Below are 12,222 nucleotides of genomic sequence, written 5' to 3'. Positions count from 1 at the left end.
GACATAACGCAGAGGAGGTGACACAGTGACATGACGTACTGTTAACTCATTGATAGCCAGAGCAGTGATGGGACCATTGGAACATTGAAGTTGTCGTAGGAACACCAGTTTACTGAGGTCCCACAGGATACAGGTACAGTCCTATAAATAGTAACATGATACTATCAGTTATACTATTAACAACATTTGATTAGGTATAATCCTAGAATTACTCAATTGAGGTACATGAAATACTCTAATAGAACATACACCAATGTGTGTTAAAAACTCTTTTATAGCAAAGCATGGCATACACTTACCTGTGATCCTGATATTATGAAGTTGTAACTGTTACTACAACTCAGGCAATTCACTGGGGCACTGTGGCCATGAAGTGTCTATGGGTAGTGAGAACATGTGTTAATCACATGACAGTATTTATGGTTTAGGTGTACCTTCTTCAACATCAGCTGGGTAGGCGCTTTATCTTTAGTACCAGTAGTCTTCATTAACCAGACACACACCACCTGCAATGAGATACAATTGGCATGCATGTGTGTGTGGACATGTTCTTGACAGTTCACTATACTGTAGTACCAAATCACTTGCTGAGAGTACACATACATGGGAACTATAATTTGTGTGTGTGTAGTACACTTGAAAGTTCACTTAAGTACTGACACACTTACCACAAAATAATTTCTTATATATAGTTTAATTCCTTAATGTCCGCTATACACTCACACCAACAAAGTATGGGAATGGGCCGTCTATGCTTGTACAAGTGTGTGCATTAGATATGGACCAGTGTGCTCTGAAGTGTGCACTGATGTAGTGAAGTGTAGTAAACACAACCGATATGGGTGTACCTACATAACACAAATCCCCATGGGGGTCACTTACAGGCACATCTCCTGCAGTCAATAAAGTGTTCTCATTAACAGCAGCAGCACATCGGATGTGTCCCTGATGTAGTCTCTCAAACACCGATGTGGTCTAATATAGTAAAGACAGGTAAAAATTTAAAGGTAATAATTTCCAAACACATTCTATGAGTACACGTGCTCTAAGTGGATCTATACTAGTAACAAGTAGAAGAAAAATTAAACTAGAGTAGAGACCAACTAGGATATAGTGCACCAATAAAAAGTACTGAAACAAGCTTGAGTTAGTATATTGTGACAGCCAATTACTGTAACACAAATAGAAGTGAATTTCCATACTGTGCTGTGGAGTTACCGTAATTGAAATGCACAGTAGGGATATTCACTTCTTTTTGTGTTATAGTAATTTGCTGTCATAATATACTAACTCAAACTTGAGGTCACAAAGTAAAACTAAACTGTGTTTGGGACATAGCCACTATAATGAGGTGGTCTTATTAAAGAGGTAGCTGGTAAAAGAGGTTTCACCATACAATCAATACCTTGTCTTGTTCCAAGGTCACTATTCTGGCACTATAGTCAGGGTAGCCCCACACAAAGTAGCGGTTGTACAATGGAGGTAGCAACACCTACAAGTGTGACCACATCATTACTACATCATGTAATAGTGTGTGTACCTTGTTCTCTTCTACTGCTGCCAAATACCTGTCACTTGTGCCAACAATTTGTCCAACTTTACCTCGAAATTCTAAAGGTATAGTAAGTATTGTAAACTGTACAGTGTTGTATAGGAGTATAGTACAGTGCCGGGTCCTGTGGTATCTTTTCTGTTGTATGTCAAGTTGAAAATGATTGTTCCAATTTAAAGCCTTTTGATATAAAGCGTGTGTTCTATTAGAGTAGTTTGAATGGAGCACTATCCAAACAAGTTAACTTAATATTCTAAGTTGTGGAATTATATCAATATTTTTTTTGGTTTCACAGGGACACACTTAAATAACCTTGACTGTTCTATTAGAGTGTGTGCAGCACATCACTGGCAGTTTACCAACCAACCATGTTGTTGTCTAAGCAGAATTCAAAGAACACAAGCCAAATCATCACCTCACTACCTACTGCGTATTTCTTAATGAGTTACTCCTGAAAACTAGAAGTGCTCAACAAACCAATTTTATTATTCTCACATATGTGACCGTCTCAGCAAAAACCCGCCTTGTTTGTACAAAGCATTCGTATTGAGAAAAACAAAATTTAAATAAAAATAATTTGTAAAATTATGCATGCTACAAAGAAAAATTACACAAGTTATTATTGGGCCAGTACTCAAAGAAGGAACACTCAAATCGATTAAAACTATATACCATCTTATTCATCTGCTCATGGAGAGTTTGAAAATCTTTGTTTTGTTTCTGTAGTTCCAACGGTATACATGTCACATGCATTTGTTTATGATACGGTAAATGTAAACAAGATAGTCATAATTTCTCCTACCAAATCGCCTTCATATTCATATGCGCAAGTGACTATAGGGCTAACACTATACCTTGGCTGATGTGCTAATTCATGGTGAACATTTTAAGCCAAATTGCAATGTTGTAGACTAATTCAAATGGAACTTATGGCTGTGAATGTAAGTGGCTGTAGTGTATTATCAGTATAGTCGCTGTACAAGTCGATTATCTTGCTCTTCCTACTGTCTAGCACTATAATTCTCACCACAGAAGACTGAAACTTTGGTGATCCATTCCTTGAACACTGCAGATAATGTGAGACAATAAAAAAAAAATCCGAAACTGCACAAACAAGCTGGTTTTTTGCTGAGACAGTCACATATGCTTATACTGGTACTGATGGATTATGTACCTCTCATTGGTTCTTTGAAGGTACCGAGGACACTTTTGTAGAATAGCTTGCTGTTTTCAGCTGCCACAGATGATGCTGATTCACTGCCTTCTGCTAACTTGACTTTGCGTTGCTTGTGTGGTTTCTTAAATATCTACAGTGAAATACATAGTAAATACCAAATATTAGTGAATCCAAATAAAATGAAATACATACTACATAGTACAATTCAATAATTACACAAATTATGTCCATACCTGTTTAGGCATTTGCCCAAAGTTATTTATAAATCCTAGAGTTGCTTTTTTCTTGACAGGATCTGTAACCTTATCAATATCTACAGCTCCTTCATAGAACAGAGGATGAAACAAGTTATTAGCATCCACTGAGTGCTGTCCTTGTTGTTTGTAGCCAAAGATCAGATCGATCCACTCGTGAAGGTGTGCAGAAACATAATCAGATTCTAATGCCTACAAGGTGAAACAGTATTGAGCTTTACACAATATATGAGCATGGACCATATTCAAGTACGTACACTCTGAAAAGCTTTGAAACTGCAAACACAGATAGTAAAATGAAACCAATGCTTAAGAGAATTAAATGTCTCTCTTACTACAATGTACAAAAGCCATTAGTGCTCAATAGCTTTACAAATACAAATGGTGCATATATACATGTACAATACTTCAATTAGCTTACTTCTCGGTGTATTCTAATAAATTCCCTCGAGTCACCTTTGGCCCATGGTGGCAACACAATATCACATAACACTTCTCCATTCTGCTTGACCCCAAGAATGAACCGGTTATCATTTGTGATGAAGTCAGGCAGATAGAAGAACTCTGGAATGAGTTCTTTCACGTCTGCCATGTTAATCTCACTGGCACTACGCCATGCTTCATGTATACTATGGAAGAGTCGATCAGGAATATCAAAATTGCCTCCCTGTGTAGAGATTGTTTTGGGTATACGTATGTGTCTGTGTGTGCTTGCTTGCTTGCTTAATTATTTGTGTTCAGTGTGCTTACATGTGTGTGTTGTGTATGTGCGTGCGTGCGTGCGTGTGTGTGCATTTGTGTGTGGGTGCATGCGTCCATATGGATAGTGTAATTGTGTACAATGTACATGTGTGCACACATAGGTAGGTACATGCTAGCAACCTGCTCATGGGTTCACCACACTCACCTGAAGTTTGAGGAAGAATTGTGTGAATGGTTCCATCCTGATCAAATAAGATGCTACTATCATTGCTGATGAGTAGTGAGTACCATACAAATATTTGTGACATCCTTCACCTGATGAGATAACCAACACACATCACTGTGCATAGCTAACAGTACCATTTCTTACCAGTGGGACCAGGGTCCTCAAGATGTTGGAAGCGTTCCAGGAAATTGGCCAATCTTCCTTCACTCTGTGCTCCCATTGGCTTTGAGAAATCCCTGAATGTGGCAGGATCAGTCAAGTCTAGTACCTGTAGAATTATAAAACTTAAATGTGTATTTTTGGGTCAATATATTTCAGGGATTGCTCACTCACAAAATACTCTCTTGAGAATAGCTCCCTTATATATAATTGTTAACGTAACTACATCCACTCACTTCACTGGTATAGTCTGCCAGTACCCATGGAAATATAGGGTATTGCATCAGATCATTGTATGACCGTCCAGCAAGAGTGTTGAGGTGCATCAGATACTGGAAGTTGTTAATCTCACCATCCTACAGTGTATTAGTAGAGTGTGTATAGGGTGTTTGAACAAAAGAAATACACACACACACACACGCACGCACGCACGCACGCACGCACGCACGCACGCATTCACACACTCACACACAACACACCTCCCATCTCTGCGTAATAGTCCTCTCTCCCATCAGTGATGAGAACAGACTGGAGCTAATAGCAAAAAAAAGTACTAGGACATATGCACAGACATACAGATATATTACCCAGCTTCAAGATCAGCATCATGCTTTACTCCAGCCTTGAGATCAACTGAAGTGTCACTCAACAGAAACTTGGCAAGATGTGTCAACCTGATAACGACATTCAGTATGACATACAGTGGAACCCTTCCTTTTGCATTTCACAGGTGTCCACATTTCAAAGTAGTATATCATATACACATACACTTATAGTGGATATATGGACCATACAGGATTGAGAATGTTGCTGCAGAGGACAAAGTGTACACAGGCAGACTGGTGTTTCTGAAACTTTGCTATTAAACATTTTTATTGCATCCACCATCATTATTTATGTGAACATAAGTGAATACATTTTCCAGAGTAGATGATGGTAGGGCTGAAACAGATACATCTGTATTATCCGGATAATAATTTACTATGTGAATAGTAATTTGAAGCCATCAGTATCATAGTTTAAAGCAATTTTATGGCACAATTAACATTAATTTTTCATATGAATGTATATGTTTGTTCAACACGTCACTGTCTGTAGGATATCCGGAAAGATTTTGTTCAGGGTAAAATTGCTATTCATTTCAGTGGTTTCTTTCGTGTTGGAAGAAGTAAAGATATGGCCCATGGACTAAATAATGCTTGTATGTAGAACGGTTCTACCAAAGCACAACGTTGTTTTCGTTAGCGAGTCGTAACAACTTGCTAGCAAATGGCTGCCATGCCCTTTAATTAGTGAGCTTTTTAATCACGTGCACTTGACATTGCTTTTGGGTGGTACCGTATGTACATACAATAGGTATATTCAATAAGTCACAAAACAAGTTGATGTGCTACTTCTAAAAACCAGGCGCCATGCAGCTAGCTAGCTCATCTGGAATTAGCCAACTATGTATTACTATGTTGTGCAATAATGCATATTTACTTTATTGTAATTCTCGGATTTCGTATTCATGAATTTTTTGTAATTCTTCAATTACGTTGCTATGCACTGCTAAGGAAGCGTTTGTTAAACAAACAAAATATTACGCACAGAAGTATCTTCTAAGCTGTTTTATAGTTTGTTTTCTCCCACAAATTTTCTCGACAAAGCCTCAAAGCTGCTCTTCATCTTTGTTCACGTACGTTGGGGATACGTCCCTTTCCAACCAAAGGGATAGGCTATTCCTGGTAGTCTACAAGGCCTGCACTGTTGTTTCTCAATTGTTAAATGCCTGTAAAACCCAAAGGGAAGGTAATTCACAAAGTCTGAGGAGAGTTGCCACACCTGTATTTCAGACTGCCGAAAAGAAACCACAAAGTTCACCAGTGCGTAAGTTAATACAGACTTCATTTTGCTTTTACTTCTTACACGTAAAAGCTGCTTTTACCATTTAATGATTTTGCTCATGTGGGTATGTACGGACAAACATAGATAGGTAGATAGATAGGTACACACACACTTTTACGAAAACAATTTCAGTAAACCAGGTGCGTGCCCACAGCTGGCCTTTGGAAGGCTGTGGGCGTGCGCCTGGTTTAAAAACCACACTGGAGGTAGTCTTAACCAAAGATCAGTACACTGTATGCATGAGAGAGTACCACAAGCACAAATGGATATATCTATTACTGTGTACTGTTGCTCTCATACCAGGCATGTAAATGGGATTTAAATTTGATATACACAGCACACAACAGTATCTTGGCTAACTGCTAGTCCTAATTCATGCAAAGAGGACCACTTGTCTTAATGTGATGTATTCCACTGAAATATGCTTGTTTTATATTTGGTCCAATATATCAATCATTAACCAGTTTCAGGCTATTATTATAATTAATGAAGTATGAAAATAGTTATCATAACACCAAATTACCAATCATACGACTATGTCACCAAGACTAATGTATACAATAATGTCACCAAGACTATGTGTACAATAATGATAGAACTAGCATAGATCAATAGTCACAGGTGTAACAGAAATAGTTTAGTTTGTATGTGTCATGTAGGATGTGTGTGTGTGTTGTGTGTGCGTGTGTATGCGAGGCAGCATAGCCAAGTGGTTAGGGCATCTGCCTGGTGATCACCAGGTTTGATTCCCGGCTATGCCACTTTGGTGTTGTTGTTTGTTTCCTTGAGCAAGAAACTTTACTCACATTGCTGCAGTCTACCCAGCTGTTAATGGGGACCTGGTGGTCCACCCAGCTGTAACATCAATGGGTACCTGGTATTAACTGGGGAAGCAAATGCTCAACTGTACTTGTCTCGCTTAGCGGTGTTGAGGTTGTTGTGGAACCTTGGGTTCCGCGACCTCTCCGTGAGACCTGGACAGTCCTCCTGTGGGTTACTAGCCCTGCCCCAGGAGGATTTGCCTGCACAAGGCTCAAGTGCCTGAGTGGTGCACAGACATCCCAGTGCTGGTTCGCTGGGCGGCAATAGCTGTGTTTTGTATGGCCGCCATAGGCTTTTAGGCTTTGTGTGTGTGTGTGTGTGCGTGCGCGCGCACATGTGACTAAGATTGCAAATTATAAACCCAGGAGATCATTTGAAGGTATCCACATCAAATTGCAAAAAAATTCTTGGGAAGCTATACAATTCGCCATTGTAATTGAACAGTAAGTTTGTATCAAGTCCCAATGACAGTATCTATACAAAATAAATTTCCAAAGAATATACACAGTTTATTGTAGACTATAACTGTGTCTTCACATAACAAACATCTAGACATCTCAATACACTAACTTGCTGTACACTTTGTTCTTGATGGTGATCTCAAATATCAGAAAATGACTTCGTCCGTCGCTGCCAAACACCTCCAGAGCACATTCCTAAGGAAAACCACCCAACCAATATTAACCAACCCAAGAAATGGCTTCTTGTATACATTTGGTTGATAACTACATCAAATTTCTAATGGGTGTAATTTCAATTTTAAGAGTGTGGTAAAATGCTGCCATAGAAATTTGTCACAAATATTTCATGAAACATGTCACAAAATGGGTTGTTTATTTCTACTCTGGTGTTTACTACAACCACTGTTATTGTTCAGTCACACAAAACATGATGTTGAAAGTGGTATATTATGGACTCTTGATAATAGCCACAGGGACAAACAAACAAGTCTTACCCTCAACAAATATCTTCTCTTGTGCACCTCCTGGATAGTGTCATAATGCCACTTCATACACTTGATCGGTGGGGCTAGTGTGGACTGGGAACCATCAAGGTTGGATTGTACCAACTCCATTGGAACGACTGGTACATAGTCCCTGTAAAGAATAGAACACGTTGGACATACGCAAAGCAAAGATCAAAGTCTTTAAAAGTTTATTGTCCAAGGAAACAACAACAACTAGAGCATGAACCTGCCGCTCTACACCAGACACAGACGTACACAGACACATACACAAAAATACAAACACAAAAGCACAAGCACATACACTCAACACAATATTTTTTGACCTCATTAAGCAGCTAAATTAGGCAATATAAACTGTTCATTCAGCAATTGTTAACTGGGTAGTTTAAACAGGTCACCTTATTACATAGTAACACAATTAGACACCATTCACTCTAAGAACAACAGTCACTCTAAGAACAACAGTCACTCTAAGAACAACAGTCACTCTAAGAACAACAGTCACTCTAAGAACAACAGTCACTCTAAGAACAACATAATTTCTGTTTTATTATTCAGCTCAGTCAGCTTGTTCAGGGATATGAATGAGTTTCAGAGAAATACCAAAGTTATGCAATAAGAACAGATTCATTATATTAACATGTTTTCTAAGAAACATGTTTCCTGGAATAGGACACCTGTCTACAAATGAGTTCTTAGAACAGTCAAAACACCTCCCTAACTATTTGACCACTAACCAAAGCCATTCAGCTGTAAAAAAATACCCGCAATTGTAAGGTTTCTCACCTACCAGTATAAATAAAGGCAAAGGCTTCAGACTGAACCACTTTGTGGTTGTAAAAATGGAGTTGGATGATGTGAAAAGTATGGTGTTCTTGCTGTTGATGATTTTAGTGGTGGAGGTAGTAGGTGGTAGCCAGTGTATATCCAGCTATCAACAACTAGAGACTATATTCAGATCTAGTAGTGAAAACTATGACAATATTTCTGAGGCATTTTATGTCACAAACAGAGTCAGTTCTCACTATGTGGTGGTGAACTACCACACAGTACAGTGTAGCAGTTATGATAACTTCACTGGGTGTACTGCTGTAGACACAGAGCAATGGATATGGAGTCACTCTGTTGTACACTTGTTGTTTCATCCCTACTCACTGTATTACCTGTCATTGCGATATGATGATACTAATGATAGGACTGCTGTGGTATATGTTACTGTACCAGTGGTGTGTCATGATAACAAGGACAGGCTATTGAGCAGGCTGACCCAATTGGTGAGTTTAAAATGGGAATGTAGTCTAATACATACAGTACGCTCTAACACTACACTACTACTACTACTACTACTACTACTACACACACACACACACACACACACACACAAAGTTCCAAAATCTGAAATTCATATATAAGCCATTTACTATTACTCAATTGGTTTAACCTCAGTGAACACACATGTACTATGCGTGGGCCACCAAAAACACCCTTGTATTTATTGAGCTTCAGTCTGCCTTCTGACTTGATAATTTGGGTTTTTAATGTAGCATAAATACACAATAGTGCTATTGTGTAATACATATTTCTCTTAATTCTACAGTTAAAAAAATATTCCAGTAATCCCCATCAAGCTATCACATTTAGTGATGATAAAAACCCAGGAAGATCATACAAGATTGATGACATTCACAATGACTTCAACAGAGCCCGTGTGTTCTGTATCTGCATGTCATACAGCACTGCTCTAATCATCCTGCTGGTTGGAATACAGATAGCAAACAGATCAAGAGAAAAATTGTCAGTAACTCTCACACAGAAAAAGCATGCAAAGGTCTTGTATAGTTTTGCACTAGTATGGTTTGTAGACATCATGTGGATAGGTTACTTGGATTACAAGGTGATATTTGAGCAGCCTGTGTGGTACATTCCTGAAGACATCTACTCTATAAAGTGTGTCTATTTCATTGTAGCAGCTGATACATTTCTGGCAGCACTGATTCTAATCATTACACCATTCCTGAGCAAAGATATGTTATTCCAACAAGCTTGTAAGATAAGTTCCACGTACACAGGAGCACTAAAGAGCTACATTGTTATCTCAACATTCCTAATATTTGCAGTGATACATGGCTCCCATATAATCTTCATCTTGTTCGGATACTTGGCAGAGCCAATTCATGCTATGGCCAAACTGATAGAATTTGTAACAGCCATAGCTTACTTCGTCAGCATTTTCACTATTGTGTTTCAGACTGAGAACAAATATAAAGGACAAACAGGACAGATACTTCACTACGCTAAACTGTGCTTCAAACTACTCTGCTTCTACCTGTACTTCTTAATACTGTTCTTCATATTCTCCTACCTGCTGTACCGCGACTTGATGGTCACTGAGTATCAAAGCTTGATCAAGTCCATATCAATATCAACACTGATTTGGCTGGTCACCATATCAATACACTACTCTTACAGATGGTCGGGAACATCTAACACTTCCAGCAGTAACAGTACTCCAGAGGTGCTGAATGTACAACACAGCAGAGAAGGAATGGAACAAAGCAGTAATACTTCACTAGCTCGCTCAAGTCAGATGGTGCCAACCGTTAATTTCTTGCAACAGAGAATTGACAAAGAACCACTTATAGACAAAGATAGCTTTGATGTGTAATTCTTCAGTATTGCTGATGTAAAATATCTTGCTATTGCTAATAATAATGTAATACTAAGCATGAGTTTTGTATGCAATGTTTAAACTGTGTGTGTGTGCAATGTACTTGCATTAAACATGAAATATAATATATATAACCTCTCACTAATGTAAATTGTCAAGAAATTGGTTATTAATTAAATCAGAATAATATAATTTGGTACAAGGCTTACACTGAACCCCTATAGTACATGTATAATCAGTTTTGATTTTTACTGTACATTACATTAGACAGATGTCTGCAAAGTAAGGTACATTACCATATAAGAGCAAATGTTCACAGGCAATTACAATCTTGTTAGACCAATGATTGCCCAATACATAAATCCTCTGACACCTAGCTACACAGAACACCATTCACAGACACTACTATACTACACTACACACAATGTACTATTCAAGGACACTACACAGGACGGGATAGCTTACTCGTCATCAATGGTCTCCAAGTCAGTGATGGCGCCCTGTTTGGTAAGGGTAAGTCCCTCGATGACATAGAAGTGTGTGGTGCCTAACAATAGTAGTCCCTCCCTGGAGTCCAATCCTTCTAGTCGGGCACACTGGAACTTCATTTGAATCTGAAAGTGAATTAGTATTATAGTCAGTCATTCTGAAGGTGCAAATTGAAGTTTAACTTAAAATTTGAACATTAATTTGATTTTGACTATTATGAGCATTTCTGATTTTGTTTAAGTAGTGATGCATTTATTGCAAAAATTATTATAATATTCAAACAGTAATGACCTTCATATCACACACCTTATCATCAGGCTCCAACATTCTCGACAGAGCTATGGACACAGGATTTCCAGCCTACAACAAATAATAGTCAATCACACACACCTTGGGATTACAAGGTCAATGACAGCTTTTTCAACAGGTAACATGATGTTAACACTACTAGTAACACACTGCCCCAGGCAGCATATAACATGGTATTCACCTCCAGTGTGCTAATAAGGTCCACTTCTTCACTATTAATACTCCCAATATTAGTGACACCTATTAGAGGAGAGAACAGTACAGTAAAGTGTAATGGAGTATGATAACAAATAATGATGATGCATTGAATCTACATTTGAAGTAGTTAGAAGTTCTTGTAGTACAACCATGCCTCATGTTACACAGTCAGTTTACTATCTAATATCTGGAATTTTGATTATGTGATAGCCATTTAAGTTAATCAGGACTATGCCGAATCAGGGGGGGTAGGACATGATGTCACAATGCGTATGGTTTTGCATAATTTAATTGAATTCCAATGATAATTACATGATCAAAAAACTAACGTACCAGCTACTTGCATCATTGTAGATGCCAAAGTGGATTGTATTTACTACTAACGAGTAAGAATAGAGCGAACAATAACACAGGTACCTGAAATTAGGATAAACATTTACTCTTAGTAATGCGCTATTGCAAAATTCACCGTAATATCGCTGGGACTTGCCGGGGCTCAGTAGATAAAACGATTTCTACACTAGTGAACTTCCATTTCCGAAAATAAACACAGCGCTAAAGTTCATGGTTTACTAGAACTAAACCATATGGCAAAATGTACAGCACGGGTACGTCACGCAATTATCGTGACGTCATGTCCTACCCCCCCTGATGCCGAATGATGGAGATGAATACTATAGGGTATGTGAGCACTAGTAATGAGTATTTACAAAAAGTATAGTGCAGTATTATTCGAGGGTGTGGTACTATTTGAGGGTGTGGTACAATTATAATTATTTTCAAAAACAAGGATGAAACTCTTACAATAGTAC

At 38.3% G+C, this 12,222-nt stretch overlaps 2 protein-coding genes across 2 annotated transcripts in view; one reads left to right on the top strand and one right to left on the bottom strand.

The window, feature by feature from the left end:
• Positions 1 to 12,222, bottom strand: part of LOC136262043 (WD repeat and FYVE domain-containing protein 3-like) — a 128,003-nt gene that overhangs the window by 14,381 nt on the left and 101,400 nt on the right. The window contains exons 36-54 of the mRNA XM_066056173.1: positions 11,394 to 11,452; positions 11,210 to 11,263; positions 10,880 to 11,028; positions 7,735 to 7,876; positions 7,350 to 7,435; positions 4,658 to 4,744; positions 4,550 to 4,604; positions 4,307 to 4,426; positions 4,056 to 4,179; positions 3,891 to 4,000; positions 3,405 to 3,650; positions 2,963 to 3,175; positions 2,727 to 2,859; positions 1,541 to 1,611; positions 1,406 to 1,492; positions 883 to 975; positions 435 to 506; positions 300 to 377; positions 40 to 141 (exon numbers count right to left, since the gene is read on the bottom strand). Of these exons, the coding sequence (XP_065912245.1) occupies positions 40 to 141; positions 300 to 377; positions 435 to 506; positions 883 to 975; positions 1,406 to 1,492; positions 1,541 to 1,611; positions 2,727 to 2,859; positions 2,963 to 3,175; positions 3,405 to 3,650; positions 3,891 to 4,000; positions 4,056 to 4,179; positions 4,307 to 4,426; positions 4,550 to 4,604; positions 4,658 to 4,744; positions 7,350 to 7,435; positions 7,735 to 7,876; positions 10,880 to 11,028; positions 11,210 to 11,263; positions 11,394 to 11,452 (2,081 nt within the window). The remainder of the gene's footprint in view (positions 1 to 39; positions 142 to 299; positions 378 to 434; positions 507 to 882; positions 976 to 1,405; positions 1,493 to 1,540; positions 1,612 to 2,726; positions 2,860 to 2,962; positions 3,176 to 3,404; positions 3,651 to 3,890; positions 4,001 to 4,055; positions 4,180 to 4,306; positions 4,427 to 4,549; positions 4,605 to 4,657; positions 4,745 to 7,349; positions 7,436 to 7,734; positions 7,877 to 10,879; positions 11,029 to 11,209; positions 11,264 to 11,393; positions 11,453 to 12,222) is intronic.
• On the top strand, positions 8,564 to 10,565 carry LOC136262044 (uncharacterized). The gene is made up of 2 exons (XM_066056174.1): positions 8,564 to 9,020; positions 9,344 to 10,565. The coding sequence occupies exons 1-2, from the start codon at positions 8,589 to 8,591 to the stop codon at positions 10,409 to 10,411; spliced, it is 1,500 nt and encodes a 499-aa protein (XP_065912246.1). The 5' UTR covers positions 8,564 to 8,588; the 3' UTR covers positions 10,412 to 10,565.

The sequence above is a fragment of the Dysidea avara genome, chromosome 7 (genome assembly GCF_963678975.1).
Source record: "Dysidea avara chromosome 7, odDysAvar1.4, whole genome shotgun sequence".
Lineage (NCBI taxonomy): Eukaryota > Metazoa > Porifera > Demospongiae > Dictyoceratida > Dysideidae > Dysidea > Dysidea avara.
The sequence above is the reverse complement of the archived record's forward strand: the minus strand, read 5'-3'. Positions and strand labels throughout refer to the sequence as shown.